The sequence below is a fragment of the Myotis lucifugus genome, unplaced genomic scaffold (assembly GCF_000147115.1).
Source record: "Myotis lucifugus unplaced genomic scaffold, Myoluc2.0 scaffold_243, whole genome shotgun sequence".
NCBI lineage: Eukaryota > Metazoa > Chordata > Mammalia > Chiroptera > Vespertilionidae > Myotis > Myotis lucifugus.
The window spans coordinates 1,733,977-1,754,550 of record NW_005871291.1 but is presented as its reverse complement, the minus strand read 5'-3'; the positions used below and the strand labels follow the sequence as shown (position 1 = coordinate 1,754,550).

The following is a 20,574-nucleotide window of genomic DNA, read 5'->3' as shown; positions in this document are numbered from 1 at the left end:
TACACACTCACATATTCACACGTGTGTGTGTGTGTGCATGTGCATGCATGCGTGTATGTAATTGTCATGGTGGATTAATTCCAAGTGTAGTGACTGCAGCCAAGGTAGCAGCGATAGACCATTTACTGTGGGTCTACTTTGAATCAAACCCTGTATTTTCTTCTTTCCTTTTTTTTATCTCATAGGAATCTCATGGCCAAACTATGGGACAGTTATCATTCCCATTGCCAGGAGGAGAGAACAGACTTCTGAGGACAGGATTAATCATAGGAAAGGGCTTTGATAAAAACCGTCCATTCAGTACTTTGAGAGGCAGAGTGAGCGATGATGGATGGTCTATTCCTGAGAAGTTTCACTAGAGATAACTGAATGCATGGGCATCTCTGAGGAGGGAAGCACCTGCCCTCTTTATCCTAAATCTCCTGCCTCATCCACTTTCTCTCCAACCACAGACGGGCAGAGTGAGGAAAAGAGACATAATTTTATTCTTTTCCATGGGCAGAGAAAGGTACCAGATTGGAAATCAACTCTTTCAAGGGGAATTTTAGTTGAAAATTAGAATATCACACTCAGTTTCAATCAGTCACAACATTTATTGCCTATGAACACCATTGACATTTACTGCCAACTATTTACCGGCCTCTAACTATGTGCCTTTACCTTCATGGTAAATAATTCATGTACATATCATTTAGTCTTTAGAATTATCCTGTGGAGAGGGTACTACTTTTCTACCCATTTTCCAGATGAGGGAATGAAGGTGTGAGAGCAGTAACTTGCCTAAGGCGAGACAGCTAATAAACGGCGAGGTTGGGCTTAGAGATGAGCTCTGGGCATTTAACCACCAAACAATAAAGACTTCGCCACGATGTCCAAAGTACCATATATGTAAGTGTGGGGATTAAACAAAAGTGTCAATGATTGCTCCCTGTCCTCAAAGAGGTTTTAGGACTATCGAGAAGGTAAAATAAACACAAATGGAAACAGTTAGCAATGCCTCACTGCAGTTCATGTTGGGGTCAAAGGGATGTGAGAGAAGATTCATGGAGGGAGAGGTTGCTGGAGCTGAGCTGGGCAGGATGAGCAGGGATTAGATAAACACAGCAAAGCAGGTTGGTCCCAGGGTAACTGAACAAATATTAGACTCCCGGGTTTAGAGTATTAGACTCCTGGGTTTAGAGCAGAGAGCATAGTGTCATCAGATGAACAGAGTGGGTCCCATTTAGGAATTCTGAGGCCTCCCTATGCCTCAGTTTCCTCATCTGTCAGAAGGGAGAATACCCATTTGAGAGGGAAAAGGAGGCAGTCACTACCTTCCCCTCTACCCACCCGATTACGTTCAACTTTCCAGCAGAGTTGCCTTTGCCCGCAAAGAAGATGTTAGGAAGAGCCCTACCTGCTGAGAGAAGCCCTTCACCACACGCCTTTGCTTGAGGTTTGTCTCTCCGTCCAAGTTGGCCGTTTCCAGGTGGCAGATCCCACTGGGGTCCGAGGAAAAGAGGAGGAGAATGTCGGCCGGGATGATCTCATTGCATCGCATCTGGATGAAGTCTCCCACACGCACATCCCTCCAGCGCTTCTGCACGTAGCTCTGCTCCTTTCTGGGGTGGGAGAAACACAGGGGTCAGCCTGAGTCCTGAGCTTCTCCAGAAACTTGATAAGTGAATGGAGGAAGGTTTTACTTGCACTGAAATATCTCCCAGGAAGCCTGTCACATGACTGCTCTGTATTTGACCTTGCCCCTAATGACTACCACCAGAATCTCTCTAGAAAAGCTAAGCATGATCTCTCAAATCCCACCAGTACAAGATCCACCCTTATAATCATCTAGAGTTTTCATTGACTGTTGTCTGTTGACTGGGGACGGTGCTCAGCTTTTGCTTCTGCCAAGGAAAGGAGAAGGTAACGCAGTCATATTAGCATATACTTTGAATATACATCTTTTTCCCAGAATAGCCAGTTATCACCGTATAACCCAGTTATCACAGGGTTGCAAGGAACTGGGGTGCAGGAAAGACCGTTTTTGATTACAGGAAGAGAGTGGCCATAGGAAAGGTGAGGATATAGGCCTGTGTATGGGAAGATCTGAGTGGTTCTGAAATAGAGAACTCTGGGTCATTAGGGAATTAGGAAGATGGCACCAGGAACTTTGATTGGATAGAACCCATGTGGTAATAAAATCAGAGGACTACAGGAATCTAAGGATATTATATACTTCCTTTTCCCATCCAATTTATCAAGCTCAGATAATAGCAGTGGCAGCAATAATAGCAAATTTAGCATTTCTACTGTGCCAAGTACTGGTGTTAATGAATGCTTCACTTACCTGCATAATAACCCAATGGAGTAGATACTATTGTATCCATTGCACAAATGAGGAAATTGAGAGTCCAAGAAAAATTTCCCCAGGTCTTACCAAGACGGAGCTGGAACCTGGGCCTGGGTCCAACTTGACACCAAATCCCAGAGTTTTTACTGCTTGGACAGCCCCCCTCCTCAAACACATGCCCTCTCTCCTTTCAGAGGAAGGGCAGCCTCAGCTGGTCCGCCACCAGCAAAAGGACTTGCTATTACTCAAGGCAATGCACTCCACTTCAAGGAGCTCTCCTCTTCTACCATTTTAAAAATAACTTAAGGTGTTCATATGCGTCCCATGAAGTTTTCTGGACATGTCAAGTTGAATTTAACTTCCCAAGGGCCCTCAATTTTTCTTTCAAGATCTGTCCTGCAGGTTTGGGCTCTTCGGTCTCAGGCTGCGTTTAGAAAGTCCCTCTTTAAATATGGGAGTTGGAAACAAACCACTAACCCACAAGGTCTTTTTAACGGAGCCCAGCTGGCCCGGAGAGGCAGGTTCTCCTTTGCTGTTTTTCTCTCCTGACACTGAGCCCCTCGGGGCATGTTATTGCTCCTGTTTCTACTGGAATCCGGGCTGCCCTGGGCAGGACAAGTCCACTCTTCCAGAGAAAGAGGCATGACTGGAATTTCCCTTTTGACTTCACAAACATCCTGAGGAGGATAAGGGGTTTGATGTCCACCTCCCTTCTCTGGGGGCCCTCTGGAGAACCCCAGGCAAGCCTTCCTAGGACCCCATTTTCCTTGTCATAAAGGACCCTCCCAGAGACCCTCTCAGTCCCGACGTGAATGTGCTTCCCTACGGAAGTCCAAGGGGAGCTCTCATTAGAGTCTGGGAAGCAATTGGGGCCCTCAGAACTGGAGAGCAAGCAGCCTTGCAACTTTCAAGCCCCTCAGAATTCTGGGGAAGTACCCATGTGCCCAGAGAGCTCGGTGCTTAAGTCCACCCATGGATTTTGAGACCACTTCTGAGGAGTGGGGGCAATGCTCCCGTAGCATTTTACTAAAAATTCTTTTTAGGGAAAAGCATGTCACAGGGTTTTAAGCACTCTCAGTCCACCAGCTTCTTTTATGCTTCCTCTCTTCCCCACATCATGTTTCCCTCCTGCATGAAGAACAGTCACCCCAGATTTGTTTCTCAATGTCATTTCAGAAATACATGCATCTGTTTATTGATGTATTTAGGGTGGATACGCCCCCATGGGAGTGTCGGCGTTGCTGTCAAATAATCCATTTGGGGAAGGATCCAGGGAAATATTGGTCTCTCTTCAGATCAGCCCTAGGAGCACCTGTTAAATGTCCAAATATAAGGCTGCTTAAAGGAACTGGAATGGGTTCATAGGGTAATGGAGTGATGGCTTTCTCTATTGCTTTTTCCCCCTTTTTGAGAGCATGCCTTAAGAAAGGAGTCTTAAATATTAACAGCAAAATTTCTCCAAGAAACAAACACTTCTCATTTGACTTTCTACCTTCTTCCTCACTTCCCCGCTTCACCATCTGTGTCCTATGGGATAAAGCCTTTGGGGATGCTGGGGTATCTGTTGATTGCTATAATCTCAGCATTCCACCTGGCATTTGAAGTAGGATTTAAGGAGAACACTTTGACTCTGAGCAATCTCCTGATTGCCAGCGCTTTCAGAGCACACTGACGCAGGTTTGCAAATGCTAGTTGGGTGTGCTGCATACATAGGCTTATCAAAGGCAAGTCCAACACACCTCTACCGATTAACACTGCATCTTATTCTTCTCCTTTCTTATAAAGGACTGGCTGCTTATTATGGGATGTGGGTTACTAAGGTGATGGAAGGTTATGGAGATGAGCTTATGCTTATGGTATACATTTTTTTTATGAAGAGTCACTTCTGCGAGTTGGGCTATAGTGTTGTTTTGTCAATTGCCACCATGATGACAGGTATCGCATGTCCATGGAGCCGCCCAAGAAGTTGTAAGTCAGACCAATCTCTGTCTTCTTTCCATTATTCTTTGGATCCCAGGGAGGTCACTGTGACACTGGTGACAATCGCCTCTGTCCTTTCTTTAGACATACGCCTCTCTCCTTTACGATGGCATGTGGTAGTGAAGAAACATGCTCATTGTAGGCTTCCCTCCCCAAGCCAGGGTGCCCATCTCCCGGCTGTGCTTCTCCAACAGAGGCACGCATACCTCCAGGCACACAGCCCATCGTGTGTGTCTAGGAGTCACGAAGGTATGAAATCAACATGATTTTGGGGTGTTAGTTCTTAAAAAAGAATTTTTTGGTGGGGGATATGGCTTAGTAATTTAGCTGCCTCATAATTTAAAGAATTCTATGAACTCAAATATAGTTATGAAATCAGAGGAATTTTAGGGATAAAAAAGGGAGACATCAAGGACACTGCCTTCTTGCACTGGGCCACTCTGTGTTGTTCTCCTGATCCTCTGGGTCCACTTTTTCTCTTCAACTGTCAGGAGCATGAACGTGGAAAAGGCAAGGATGCACAGCCCGTGGGGCTCCAGGCAGAGGAGGTGATGACTGGCTGAGTCCAGCTGAGGCGGAAAAGCGTGCTCCTGCATTGAGTGACAGCCAGATGCGGCCAGCTGTAGGCTGGCAGCCACCTGAGAAAGTCATTCCCTGGCTAATCCAGCCCATTTGGAACAGCTGACCCAGGTGGACAGGTCCACCCCCCCACCCCCGTCCACTCAGTGAGTCCACACCTGGGAACTGACTGCTATTTTAATTTCATGGAATGTTCACTGATGTTTAAAAATGAGACAAATCAACAATGTGGCTTGGGACAAAGACTCCATCTGGCAGATTCTGCCTCCAGGAGAAATTAAGTGGCGTCATGTTAAATGGCTTTCCGAGAGGAGATAGGGCTTATTAAGAGGTAAATAAACAGCAAGAGAGATTTGTAACCAACCAGATGTCATGGGGAAGCAGATAAAAGGGTGGGGAGGGATGGGGGAGAAGAGGATGCTTAAGGTTTCATTTCTCAAATACGTGGGTTTTAGAAAAAAGGGTTTCAAGGAACTGGAGTTGAGGGAATTTATCAGGAGGATTAGTTGTCTGTGGGACTTTTAATTTAACAGAGGATGATGCACGGGCCTGGGCTATCCTCCAGGAAGCTTGACAGTCAAGCCCAGAATGGTCAGTGCTGCTGCCCAGGGTAAAAGGAAATGTCAGGGAGAGTGAGTGCAGGGCAGGGATTAAGAGCGGGCTTGAATCCCAGCTTCACCATCTATTCCCTGTGTGATCTTGGGCAAGTTACTTAACCACTCGGTGCCTCTGTTTTTTTTTTCTATTGAAGGTAATATATGCACTTGCCTCAGAAGGATGGGTGATGTGACAGGTAAAGTACTGAGCTCAGGGTTTCGCACTTAGTGCTCAATAAATACAAGCTTCTGTTACGATGATAAGGAGGACAAACGGCTGTTAGTGTTCTGGCAAAGGCTAAGCACTATGAAGCCAGCCCCAGGGTGTTCTTCATGCTGTAGGGACAGCCATTTTATGCCCTTGATTACATTCTATGGCTTGGGCCCAAGCACACAATGTACAAACACAAGGGACTCTAAAAATCCAAATCTTTTCTCTAAGCCCAGAAAAGAAGGACCCAAACTCAGCAGATCGAAGACTTAAGCTGCTGGCTACTGAGACAAACTCCCAGAAAAGGGGACCCTTAAAACCAGGGCTGCCTAGCAAGTCCTTTTTTGGACCCTGACACACTAATTCTAAAGTTTCTATGGAGAAGCAAAGGACCCAGGATAGTCAACACACTATTGAAGAAGAACAAAGTTGGAGGACTGACTTCAAGACTTACTATAAAGCTATAGCAATCAAGACAGTGTGGTACTGACAAAAGAACAAATAAATAGACAATGGCACAGATGAGAGAGCCAAGAAGCAAACCCACATAAATATAGTCAGCTGCTCCTAATTGCTTCATGTGCCTTCTATTTTCAACGTGTAAGAAGCTTGCTGAGAGCTGGGATGACCTTTAGCCATTTTAACATCCAGTCTATCTATTCTTATTATGGCCTCACCAGTAGAGACTTCCAACAATGATAATATATTATAATAGAATATACTATAAGTAATATTATATATAATGTATATCATATATAAATCAAATATAACAAATATAATAAGCTTATATCTATTGAGTGCCTGTAATGAACCCAGCACTTAACCTATATTACCACTTAGCTATCAAATAATGAAACAACTTTTGTTATTATCATTATATCTGTATTTCATAGATGAGAAACTTAGGCCCCAAAAGGTTATCTTGTAAGGTCAAGGTTATCTTTATAGCTGTGTCTATCAGGCCGTATGAGTGACAGCTGTAAGAGCTTCATGGCTTGTTGTGGTCTCCTGGTTCTGTTTGGGAGGGAGGTGCAAAGCGATGAGGCCTCAGAAGGTGGTGTCATAGGCATCAAGGAGGCTGGCTTGAGGACAGAAGCCTCACCTTTCCATATTGTGAGCTCCTTAGTGGCAAACAGAGGCCGTAAATCCTCATCTGCTGAAATCCTCATCACGCTGACACAGTGCAGAGCTTTGGTGACGCCTGAGTTCTTGCTTTATGACTCTTCCACCCATTGAGTTTCAGGGAAGACCTCATGCACCCTATCCTGAAATGACAAGCTGAATTGGCCCAAATAGTTTATGGTCTTCTGTGAGCCCAGCAGTGGGAGGAGGGCAGGCATTTGCAAAATTAACGCTTCCCAAGAGGAGCCTAGTTTGCAGCTGACCTGTGGGATGGATGCACTGGTCTGCTGGTCCACAAACTCCAGCCAATGGTGCTTTTCACAGTCATGCTTCAAATGACTGATGTTCCTTTGTTGTCTGCATTTTTTAGATTCTTTCCCCAGGCCCATTTCGCTATGTTATTATAGCGTTCAGTCCGGTTCTATGGCAAAGAGTTTGTCTTTTCTCCTCTGGTTCCAAGCCCCAGCCAATGGTCTTTATTTCTTACTCCCCTAGCGTCCAGCTCACGATGACTGCTGGCTATCAAGCTTATAGAATCCTCCTTAGCAATATTTTAGCTAACATTTTCTGAGTGCTACTGAATGCCAGGTACTATGCTAAGCATTTTACATGCATTATCTCATTTAATACCTGCAGCGACCCAAGATGTAATTTTAGGGGGAAAATGGATTTATGATTGTATTTAGATGTTAGAGTAGCCCTGGAAAAACCTAAATTCTGCCCTGTCCATCATCTCATATCTTTGGGTTCCCCAGAGAGCTGCTATTTGGAAGAAATAATAGCAGCATGGGTCCAAACAGCTGCTTTATTAATAGCTGCCCAAGAAGGATATTCTAATACATACTCTATGTTAGACGTTGGCTTAAATGAAGTGGCATAGGCTCTGGGCTAAATGAGAGCGACTACATCCCTTGCCTGAATCTAAATCTTGGTATGAGTATACTCAGGTGTGGTGTGGTGTGGAAGGGGCAGGAGCAAGTGGGGAAGACAGGCCACAGAGGGATTTCCTGCATTCGGATTTCAAATTCTGCTCCTAGAATAGATGAGAAATGAGAGAACAGAGCACAGGATTTTGCTGTTAAAACATTGTAACCCTGCCCACTGGGAAATGTGGCTTTGTGAATGTATTTGATTTTTACTAATAAAATAAGCAATTCCTCCCTCGTGTGTGGGGGGAATGTAGCAAGAAAAAGGAAGGCTCAGGCTGGGCCTGCCATTGATAAAATTAGAGCTGAAGTGCCTGGAATAAAAAAAAAATTACTTAGTGCTACTACTTAGGGTGCAGGCACTGAGTTTAATGGTTTATAAGGATTATCTCATTCAATCCATAGATAGGTGCTAGTATTGTCCCCATTTTACAGATATTGAAATGGAGGCTCAAGTGATCTAGCAATTACATATATCCACACATCTAGTTCTGAGATGACAATCCCAGGTCTGATGTCAAAGTCGTTGATGCCAACCATCCAGTAAAATGTCATTGTTTAGACATTTAAGAGACTGCTTTACCTGCCACACGTTCACATTGCATTGTATACTTTGTTTCTGCGCGACTTTCAAGCCCTCTCGCATGTCACCTGTACACCTTCTCACAAATGCACCGTAGAGAGATTATGATCACCATTTAAAGACGAGACCAATGGGGCCCCAACTGCGTAAGCAGCCTCATCCAGGTCATGGGGTTAATTAGTGACAGACCCAGGGGCAGGACCTCTGCTTCCTCATGCTCAGGCTTTCCAATGGGGGCACCGGCACAGGAAATCAGGCCCGCACTCCTGCAGCACCTGCAATTATTTCTATGTTACAGCAGCCACCGCACTTCCAGAAAAGACAATCTCCACGTCTTGGTAAAGTGTCAGAATTTAAGAAATTTTCAGCTGAGTCATTCCTCTCCTCGGTTTCTGACATTTCTCGATTCTGGTCCTTTTGATAGCAGCCTAGGCCACACACACAGCCTTTAGTTGACATGTGAACAGACTGTGACCCGAAAGGTGTTCCCTCTGCCTGGCTAAATGCTGCTCATCCTTCAATCCCTTCTGAAATGTCACTTCTTCAGGGAAGGCTTCCCTCGGCCTGGATGTTTGTCACATGCAGATGAGTCACCATATCCCCTGCGTGACTGTGGCCCTTTGTACACAGGCTACCAATGCACATGGTGCCTCCTGACCCCCGGACCACTGAGAGCCCCTTGAGGGCACCCAGGGCCCACGGTGGTGCATACACACTCAGTCCTGAATGAATATTTGCTAAACCGAGGAATAAATGGAGCATCTGGCCCCTGAAGCACTTTTGCTACATTATAATACACAAAATACAAAAACTGGCCTGCATTCTCTTGGTTCCCACTCCTGCCTCCTTACTGCATGTGTTCTAAATACAAATAAAAATTTACTAAACTGGATGAAAAAAATCTCTTGCTGGGTACGGTTTCTAGATTCATTAAACTGAGCTCTGGGAGAAACAAAGCTAATCCAATTCCAAAGCTCATCTCTCCTTTAAGTCATTCCACGAGTCTGATTAATGGGTCACCTTTAGACCACAAGCACAGTCGCTATATTAAAAGAAAATGCTCTAACAGGACTGTGAGTTTGTTAACAAGGCTGCTGGTGTTTGCGAGAAGATTCCCTCATAGTCTAAACATGTCTAGGCTGGATGATGCATGGGGTGAGGTTGAGCAAAAGTCGAAGGGCCCTAGAATTCAATTGCACAAAAATGAAAATAACTCCCTGCAAAAGGACATCAGTTTCTCAAATGTGTGAATCTGAGACAAAAGGGATAGAGCTAGTGCTTGATATATAAGCTTTTCTGATGCTTCTCAGAAAAAAAATTATCCTCTCTGATCTTGCATTCTTTGCCTGACATCCTGCATCTACTTGAGAAAAGGAAGTGCCGTTGAGCATCCGTCAGTTAACATAATAACTAACACTATCTGGCATTTCCTATTCTGGGGTCTTTCATAGAATGAAACTACTTCAGAGTTGGAAGAACTTTAGGGATATGCAGTCCACAATGTCCCAAAATGTATATGTTCCAGTCTGTTAATATGTGGAAAGCAATTTATAAAGAGTCTAGGCTCAAAAGAATTTTAAGGTGATGAGAGCAATTTTAAGGACATGGAGGTGGCCTCTCTAACATCTGTTTCCCCTTCTCAGACACTATCTCATTCCCCCCTCCCCTTTTTGGTTTTCCATCTTCTCTGGGTAGCTCAGATGTTTTCAGGGAAGCAGACTGCATGTTGGACTCTGTGGCTCAGATATAACCTAATTAGCATAATCTCACCTCCTGCTCACAGGGATTGGTTTAGGGGTGGGCATGTGACCCACTGTGGTCACTGACGTGTGAGGAGGGACTCAATCTTCCAAGAATGTTTTCAGAGTGCCCTTCTTTCTCCCTTTGTGAATTATCCTATGTAGATGTGAAGGCTGGAGCTGCTGCAGCCATCTTATTGCCATGAGGGAAGTTTGCCTAAGAATAATGATGATACAGGGGGACTCAATGAAAAGGACAGCTAAGTGCAGGATCTAGAACACAGATTGAACTGTGTCTGATCACCTGCCCATCTCAGAATGTTTGTAGTGACTTAAACCAACAAGTCTCTTTGTCATTTAAACTTGTTTGAGCTGAGCTTTCTGCTGCTTGTAGCAGAAAACATTTCAACTGACACAACTGAATCAAACAAAGTTGGTTAGGTTACTTAAGGAGAGTCCAACAGAAACTTTATCCTATATAATAAAAGGCTAATATGCAAATTGACCAAATTGCAGAACAACCAGTCACTATGATGCACACCACCAGGGGGCAGACGCTCAATGCAGGAGCTGCTCAATGCAAAAGTTGCAAATGAGGGGGCTCATAGGCAACATAAAAACTTTATGTTAAATAAAATAGGTCTGAAGTATTTGAAAAAAATCAACCAGTTACAATGTAAAAATCAGGTTATTTCAAATAAAAATATTAATTCTAGCTTTCCCAATAAAACTCAGGCAATCCTGCAACACCAGGCCTATACAGGGTGGGGCAAAAGTAGGCTTATACTTGTCCATATGGAAAATAACACAATAAATTAAGAAATAATAATACAAGAATAAACTCTTTGTTCTGTGTGCTCACAACTGTAAACCTACTTTTGCTCCACCCTGTATTTCCACATAGTAACCAGCTAGAGCCAAGTGGCCATCTTTGCCTCCTGAGATGAACACATGGCCACCTCCTGTTTGCCACAGTCCCTGCCACTCTCAATTGTACCCTAACACTAATGCTAAGTGTCAGTGGTCATTTATAACTACACAAAAAATATTGCTTTCCTCCTTATACCCAGTCTATTCATTCAATTACCTTCCTGGCCCAGTAGTCAATTATTTTGCTATCCTGGAAAAAGTAATAAATATTAAAAAATATTTCCAAGGTTCAGTAATTTTGCAACAACTACGTTACAAAGTTGAGACACACAATAACTCTCTTTTCTTCCCTTACTGACCAAGACCATGTCATTTTATGAACAACTGAGTGAGTCGTTGATGAACAAGTTTCTTTACTGTGCATCTTTTTTTAGTCCTTCATGGGCCAGGGGGTTAAGAGGGCCAGCATGTATTATTTTTGGGAAGGGGGGCTTGGATATCTTTTTTCAGAGACCATGTCTTTGTCCCTATTATCAACTAAATATACCTTGGGAAATACTGTCACAATGTCCCTCCCTGTCAGTGAGCCTGTGGACTAATGCCTCTTGTTGCTGGAATTATTCTCTGCTATTCCCTGGAAGTTGTTTTGAGAACAGAACTATAGCAGCCTGGTCTCCATCAGGCCAGCACCCAGCACAGGCCAGTCTGTGGTCTGATCAACACTGACGCTATCCCGAAGAATAGCCCCATTATTCTGGGATGCCTAGGACAGAGGATTTCTGGCAGAGCAGGGAGAACAGGACCAGCCTAATTGAGGTCCACAGGCATCCCTCCCCAAGATACCAGCTTCCTGGCTCCCTGTCTTCTCTGAAAACAACAACAAAGGGGAAAGGTGGAAAACAAAGCGATGGGGTGGGTTGGTGACAGGTGAAACCTGTGCTTTCTTCAAAGCCAGTCTCTTCACAGAAAGGCATCGGACCCCAACAGTCATCTTTCCTTCTCTTTACAATTCCCATTCAGAGGTGAGGAATGACTAATCTCAACCCTAGGTTGTGCCAACAACATTCAAGACAACTGGGTCTAGCTGAGAAAACAACAACAAACCCAAACCAAAAGCCTTGAGATTTTTTTAGACGTAGGTGTGGCTGGAAGCTCATCTGAAGCGGAGGGAGAAAGTGGAGCTTCTCTTGGGGGTGTCCTGGGGACGAATGAGTCACCTATGTTACATGTCTCCTTAGAAGTTTCCCTGGCGACAACTTTCCAAGTGAAGCTGGGCTCAGAAACGCTCTCATCAGCAGCTCCAAGTTGAGGAAGAGGACCCCCCCTTAGCAGGAAGCAGACCTTACACTTACACATACGGCTGCAGCGCACACCTTGCAGCAAGAATGGTCAGAGCGACTGTGGAATTTCTACTGAATTCAGGTTGATAAAGCCAGAGGGAAAACGTCAGACAGATAGCGCTCCTTGAACGAGACATGTTCCTAATTTGCCAACAAGTCAAGTCCTCACCTGCCGGTGAGTCAATCAGCTAAGGCGTCTACCTGCTAGCCCAGCATGCACTCGGTCCGGCAGTCTCTGCAAGCCCAGGCTCGGCTGCCTTGCTTCTTCCAGGCTACGTTGCAAAGTTGAGACACACAATAACTATTTCCTTCCCTTACTGACCAAGACTGTGTCCTTTTCCAAACAACCGAGTTTGGTCACTTGCTCGATAGAACCTCTATAAAACAATGACATGCATAAGAGAACAATGTGGCAAGACAGGTGGTGTGCAGTTTTTGCTTTGGTTGGGACAACATCAGAGAGAAAGCTTAAGGACAGGCTTAATGATGGAGCTAATATGAGTATTACATTCTAAAAATAAAGCAGTCACCACTTACACATTGAGCATTTATTATAGGTCGGGCATAGCGCTAAGAACTTTCTAAGGATTATCTTGTGCAATTATGGGGACCACCCCGGAAGTGTTCCGATTTTATGAATGCAGAAATGAGGCTCAGAGAGATTAGGTCAGGTGCCTAAGGTCACGTAGTTCCCTAGTGGTAGAGACAGTGTTCAACCCAGGCAGTGTTTCTCCGATGCTGCTTCTCCTAATACAACACTCCACTGCTCCCCAAACAGCCATGCCTCTTGCCCTGGAGGGGCTCTGAACTCTAATGTGCTCATGGCCACACAGGACTAAGAATACACGAGAGTGGATGCAAAATTCTTAGATACTGAACACATTTGATACAGCAAAGAAAATGTCACATAACAAAGGCCAAATTTTAATAAACAACTGAACAATTGAGTCAAGCCTCTATTTTAATTTTTGTTTCCTGTTTTTTGTTTTGTTTGTTTTAGACTATAATCTTCACTGTGAAGAAACTGAACAGCTTCACCGAGATAAAATAATGTTATCTCCCTACTCCATTTCTTCTCTAAACAGTAGCCCAGAGGGGCAGCAGCCACAGACAGAACAGAGCTGGGCCCACGAGACTCCCCGAAGGATTTTTGCTTTACCTGCTGTAGACGAGGCATTCTCGGTTGTTGATCACTTTGTCGGATTGGTACCTCCGGAAGTCTTCCCAAGCATCCTTGATGGCAGTGACCCCCAGGATGATACAGATGGGTATCAGGTTCACCTCAGGCTGGAAAGCATTGACCACGGGGACAAAATTCAGAACAGCAATGCCCACGAAATAGATATTGGCAAACCGGTGTAGCTGCTCAAAGACGTTCTTGGGTACGAAGGACAGCACAGTGTACTTGCTGGTCTTAATTTGATTCCCGCGGTAATGTCTGTTGGGGTTCTCTTTGTGGGCACATCCTTCGAAGGGCAGGTTGGAGACCACCACTCGTTTCTTGTCTTCTTTCTTTTTCCGCCGTGCCTTCCCTTCCTTTTTCATCTCTGCTCAATCCCGTCTCTTTGATTCTCATGTGAATTCCACAGGAAGGAGGTTTCCCCCTGGTCAGTTTCATGGTTCAGCAACCAGCCAGTCATGTCCCTGACATCGTTTACCTCCCTTCTCTGCTGAAAATTTCTCTCTTCTTTTACAAGGCATATTGAAAATAAAAAGCTGGTCCACAAACACCCGGGGAGAAATCTGACAAGGAAAGAGCTTGCTAAGAGCAGGTGTCCACCTGCCAGGCCACTTCCTCCTACTTGTTGAGACTCCACCTGTTGGAATGTAGACGTCACCCACAGGTATCTTTCGTTTCCAGTCCTCCAGTCCGGGCAGCCAAGAACAGGTGTGCCTACTCTGGGTCCTAAAACCTATCTGGTTAAGTTCTAAAGGCAAGGATTTTTAACCAAGAGGCTCAAATGCTGGAAAACTGGTATTCATTTTCTTGTTTGGGAGACATTGCCTGCCACTCTCTAAGATCTGCTCCTCAATTTGGTCTCCTGAGATGATCCAGTCAATACTAGAGTTTGATTTTTGAGCTCTTAGCCCTATTTCTAATAATATAACATCGCTATGTTTAAGTAGGTGAGAGTTTATACAAGTGAAATGAAGGTTTCTAAGTCTGAGCACTTTTGACACTTGAGGTTGGGTAATAATTGTTTGCTGTGGGGGCTGTCTCATATATTGTAAGATGTTTAACATGATCCTTTACTAAGACCAACTAGATAGATACCGGTAGCAACTTCCTTTCCCAAAATGACAACCACAAATGTCTCCAGACATTGTCAAATGTCCCCTGCGGGGCAAACGTGCCCTGGTTGAGAATCACTGGATTAAGTGAATGTAAGAAAATGTATGAGAAGAGAGACCAACCTTTTGAAAGTGCGGATGAGTCTGCATGACCTATTTACAAGAGAGACGGCAGGAGAATGATTCCTCTTACCTTTCATATATCTGGATGTGGGAGCAGTTTATCTCTCTATCGAAGCAGTACCGCTTGAAGTCCTCCAGGCCGTCCTTGACCATGATGATGAACAGCACAGTGGCCAATGGTAACATGGTGATTTCCCTGTGGAAAACTTCCATGGTGGGCATCCAGTTCAGAATCACCAGGAACAGGAAATAGAGGTTGGCCCACCTGGAAGGGGCAAGCAAGGTGTGAGTGAATATCACGGAGGAGAAAAATATATTCTCCACACTATTTCTACTGTTGGCCTTTAACCAACTAAAATGACATTCTTTCTCAGTGTCACCTCGAACATTATGGTAAGGGCTGTGAAGCCAGATCTATCTAGATTCAAACTGGGTTCCTATTGTTTACTAGTTGTGTGACCTCCCGAGCCTGCTTTGTCTTGTGTAAAATAGGGATAGTACTGCCTACTTTAAAGGGCTCTTATAGATATTACATGAGCTAATATTTATGTACACAATAGAGGGTTTTGGAGCATGGCAGTTGCTCAATAAATGGTAGCTTATAATAATAATTATAAAGGTTAGGATGATATCAAAGTGCACATTTTGCTTTACAAAATGAAAAGATGATTTTGCATATGTTATCTCTAAAGAGTGGGTTGCATTTTTAAGTTCTCCAAGTGCATCTTGCTCCCCCTTGCCACAGTGCCTTTGTACATGAAGATCTGTCTGTAGGAACAGTCTTCTGACTCCCTTCTCTGACTCCTATCTGCCTCTTTTCACCTACTTAACACATTCTCTCCTTCCAGGTTATACTTCAATGATCAGTTCCTCCTGGAAGTCTTCCTGGACTTTCTTAATGAGGCCAGATTTCCCTCTTCCTCTAACAGCACCATATGTCTCTCCTTGGGGAATATATGAGTTATAATTTTACATCGATTTATATAATTAGTAAAATTAATGTCTCTTTCACTGGACAATATACTCAGGACAGTCTCTTTTTGTTCCTCATGTATTTCTAGAACTCAACAGATGACCTAATACAGAGTAGAATATATACAGAACCTCTAATATCTGAGCAGAATCTGTATAAATATTTACTGAATGAATGAATGATAAGACTTCCAATGTACATGCATTTGGATTTTAAAGGAAACGTGGCCCATAGTGCGCATCTCTGAGGTCTCTGAGTGGCAGGTGTGTGCTTCAAGTGAGTATTGGCCAAGTGTACCTGTGAAACTGCTCCACGAGATTCCGGGGCAGGAAGGTGAGGAGGGTGTACTTGGTTGTGCAGATTCTGTTGCCTGAGTATCTCTTGGAGACCTCTGCCCAATCTTGGTGGAATATGTTGTTGTTGGGGAACACAATCCGTTGCCGCGTCAGGTTGTAGCTCTGCCTCTCCTTCTCTGGGGACAGCAGTGGTGTGGCTTCTGATGGGGACTGGAGGAGGCCATCTCGGATACGCCACTGCCACCGGTGCCAAGATGAGTCCACTGATAGGGACATTTCTGGCAGCAAGCTACGTACTGAAAACAGACACATGAGGTCTCCATGGTCAGAAGAAATATGTGGTATATCAGCTCAAATCCACCCTCTGACCTCCCATCCATCCAAGGAAGGTACTGGGATACAATGTGAGGAAACTAGATTCAATCCCCATAATCCATTTTTGTTCTAGGCTGAGAGACATTGAGCAAATAATCTATATATATAAAAGCCTAAGCGACCATTCAACCGTTCAACTGGTCAACCGGTTGCTATGATGTGCACTCACCACCAGGGGGCAGATGCTCAACACACAGGATTGGGCTCCCTCCTGTCTGGGTCAGGCCTGTGGGGATCGGGCCGAAACTGGCTCTCTGACATCCCCAAGTGGTCCTGAATTGTGAGAGGGCACAGGCCAGGCCAAAGGACTCCACCAGTGCATGAATCCATGCACCGGGCCTCTAGTCATAAATAATACACAACTAACACTGTGCTAAGCGCCACGAAAGCATTTAAGGGGAAGAGATTCTGATGACCGAGTTGCAGCTATCAGTAAAAGTATGGCCTGGTGGGCTATGACCCCAGAGGTCAGAACTCTAGGTCTGGTTCATTGCTAACCCTGAACTGTCCCTTCACCTGGCTAGTCTTCAGTTTCCTCACCATAATATGAGGAAAACTGTTCTTACTCGACTTTTCTCACAAGCTTTTAGTGAGGAACAAATTGAATAATACATAAAAGTACATTCAGACATGTCTTGAAGGGAAGGTGTCTATTCTTTAGGTTTTCTCCAGCTCTAAATTTTTCTGACACCGATGATATTTGGAAGAACCCCAGTTGTGGCCAGAACCTCAAAGGACAGTGACAGGTGGGACAGAAGAGAGAGGTTCTTTTCCAGGACATTCTAGGATGTGCTATGTGGTGTCCTAGGAACACCAGCTAGCTTTTTCAGATCTTGTTAACTGGGGTTGGGGGGCGGGAGATCCCTTCCTTCCTCTCCACTCCACTTGGTGGTTTCAGAAACTGAGTGCTTGTTAAGCAGCCAATCTCCCTAGACAGTGGACGAATACTGCTTGATCTGGGATATTTCTATTTCTGAGGTCGTTAAGTGAAACTTATAGGCAATTCTTCAAGGTTCCTTTTAGCCAAATCTTGCTTAAAGACCCAGAAGGATGTTATGCAAAGATATCCTCGGGAAAGTTAAAAGTTGTATATAATGGTGCTTCGCACAGGATAATTTTCTTTTGAATAAATGGATGAGTGAACATCAGGTATTATTAATCTTATAAGGAGCTACCCCACCTGTCACTGTAAATATGATTCACTTAAGGAGAAAAAAAATCCCATTTCTCGTTTAAATGGTAATATTTTCCCTTCCTGGTGCCCATGTGATCTGACCCTTATCATAATTCTCCTCATGACTTTAATCAATCCAAATGATTTTCAATCCACAAACCCCACGGCTACAAGAAGCTCTTCAGAGTCCTAAGTGAGTCCTTGTAGCAAGCATGAAAAAATAAATGCAATTACTGATGCCCATCATAATGTGACCAGAAGCTGTATTATGACATTTGACAAGCCAGAAATAATAATGTATATCTTCTTTCTCATTATAAAAAATATGCCTCTTTTTATGGATTCTTTTTTTATTGCAAAAGAAAAGGAAATGAAAAGATAATTCAAGAATAGAGTGGAAAATGCAAATGAGAAATACTGCCTTGGCTAGTGCCATGCATATGAGTCTTCTCACAACTTTAGGTGATAAGATCTTCATAAATGAAGAGATTAGGTTGATATGGGAGATGCAGGTATTTTACGGGGGGTGGTTTAAAGAGCCCATTTATCATCATCCTATTCTTTATTAACAATGTAAAATAAGCTTCCTTAAAAATTAAGCAGATATAAAATGAATGCCAGATCAATGGATGAGACTCTGATGAGCAACTAGACATTTCCATCATTCCAAAGTATCTACCCCCACCCCCCCCCAAAAATAATTACTTACAATGTTAAAAAAGAATCACTTTGTAGTAAAGAAATCTGGCAGGTACCACCTTCCCCAAAAGATCAAAGCAAATATCATTGATACTGGGATAACATGACATCTTGGGCCTCTTGATATGATGTACTTAGAAGGACATGACATCACGTCTGTGGTAGGCACAAGGAAACACTGAAAAAAGTCAAATTGGGGCTATTCTACAAAACAACTAGCTTACATTTTTCAAATGTCAAAGGTCAAAGAAGGGCAGAGGGACTGTGTCTGATTTAAAAAGACTAAAAAGAGTTGACAACTAAATGTAATGTATGATGCTGGATAGAATCCTGAACTTGTGGGAAATTAAAAAAAAATAGGTATAATGATATTACATATTGGGCAATGGGCAAGATTTGAATATCAATGCATATTAGGGAATAGTATTTTAATAATATTGAATTTCCTGATTTTAATAATTCTATGGTGGTTATATAAGAAAATGTTCTTGTTCCTAGGAAATCTATTCTAAAGTAGATATGGGTAAAGAAGCAAGACATCTCAATGGTTAAGAAAATAATGTATATGTTTACTGGTATATGTATGCATATATGTGTATACACAGACTCCTTCCCCCACAACACACAAGGTGGCAGAGTCAGGAAGACTTCCTGGAAAAGGAGTATTTATTTACACAGTCTCCTAAAGAAACCCATACCAGTTAGCTAGGTAGGAAGGTTGTGGAAGGTTGTTCCAGGTAGAAGAACTGATTCTAGGAAAAGAAAGTTCACAGGTGTGTCCAATGGAGTACATAGAAGTGAGGGGCAAAGAGTGGTGAAGGGTGAGGCTGGAGAGACAGACAAGGGCCATCTGGCCTGGGAAGGCTGCTTCCCACAGAGTTTTAGGCAGGGAAGTGACATGATCAGAGCCCTTCTGGCCGAGTACATGAGAATGGGCTGCAGGGGCCAAGACCAGCCACAGGGAGGCAGCTTCTTAATCTATCCTCCTACCTTCCTCCAAATAAATGACTTCTTTCCCAAAGCAGAACAGAAGGCGAAGGGGGATTGTGTAATCCCTTTATTGTGTAAACCTATTACTTTCAGAGAGGGAGGAGCATGCCAGAAGCAACCCTTGCTGAATAGCTCTTGGTTGAAGTCAGATGAATTATCAGATGAAAAACAGGGGTTCACAACCAGGGCCTGGCATTGTAGGAGGCCTTCCAGAGAGCCATATATACAGAGCCAGCTTGTTTGAAAACGATCCCAAACCTCTCATAGAAACATCTTTGTCGTCCTTGTCAAAAACAAAATAACTATGGCCACCACTTATCTGGTCTGTCCTGTGTGCCAGGCGCTGTGGACTGGATGCTCTTTAAAACTTAGATTTTATTGTTACCATTTCACAATGAAGAGACCCAGCCCTGGGAGGTTAAGTGACCGCCCGAGGACCAAACGGATCCCAAATGGACCAGTTAGGAGTTAAGTGCAGGTCTCTCGGGCTCCCAGGTTAATGGCGAGGTTGGAATTCTTTTCCTTTTGCAGCAGCAACAAAGGGCACTAAAGAAGTTGCCCATCTCCTTGAGAAAAGTTCTGCAATGTCCTGTAACTCCTCCCAAGGCACTGGCGAGCTGATGGCTACTCTGAATGTACTTGAGCTGCAACTACTAACCTAATTGTTTTCGGCTGGCAAATTTAGTTGACTTAATGTAAGCCCTTATTTCCCACAGGAATGATGTCATGAATAGGTATTACCCCGTGGAAACCTTATGGACATAAAAATGTACTAACACTATTCACGAAAACGTATGAAGGGAAAAAGAACCCCACAAATACGTGCTTTTGCAAACACAAATACTGAATGGGAAGGCTACATTATAATTTTTATTCTGTACTTTTCTTCTTTCTCTCTTTTTAAAGAGGCTTTAAAAAAATCTGAGTGCAATGAAGTTTGAAATGAAAATGTTGGCTTTCTTTCCTGGCAAATCTCTCTCTAACAAGCCTCTTAAGCCCTCTTCTTTGCTCCAGGGATCTTTAAACTAAATTAAAATTAAAGTTAACTCGCTTAAAAACTTTCCTTAGGAGCTGAGATGTCTGAAAACCTCTGCAACCTGACTTTGGCTATGGAACCCTGGTTCTTGTTTTGTGATGTAAAATACTCTGCAATGACCAGCCTTGAACCCCAACAGTTTCAGCTCAGTTCCTTGCTGCTTTTCTGCATGGGTGGTTTCCTCTGAGTTTATAACCTTTACTCAGGCTGAAAACTCCTTCCTTAATGTGTCACCATGTCGTTAGCTTTTCAAAGAGAGATGTTCCTTTGGTCAAAATTGTAGCTCTGATGGATAAGCATATGATTTGCATGTTTGCTCAGGAAGCCACATGATCAGAAGT

At 43.7% G+C, this 20,574-nt stretch overlaps 1 protein-coding gene across 3 annotated transcripts in view; it reads right to left on the bottom strand.

Annotated features, from left to right (window-relative positions):
- The window catches only part of ATP10B (ATPase phospholipid transporting 10B (putative)), a 74,681-nt gene extending 60,581 nt beyond the window's left edge, over positions 1 to 14,100 (bottom strand). For all 3 annotated transcript variants that reach the window (XM_014464209.2, XM_023762314.1, XM_023762313.1), the window contains exons 1-2: positions 13,435 to 14,100; positions 1,397 to 1,601 (exon numbers count right to left, since the gene is read on the bottom strand). In XM_014464209.2, coding sequence (XP_014319695.1) covers positions 1,397 to 1,601; positions 13,435 to 13,820 — 591 coding nt within the window. In that variant the 5' untranslated portion in view covers positions 13,821 to 14,100. The remainder of the gene's footprint in view (positions 1 to 1,396; positions 1,602 to 13,434) is intronic.
- Between the last annotated feature and the right edge of the window lie 6,474 nt (positions 14,101 to 20,574).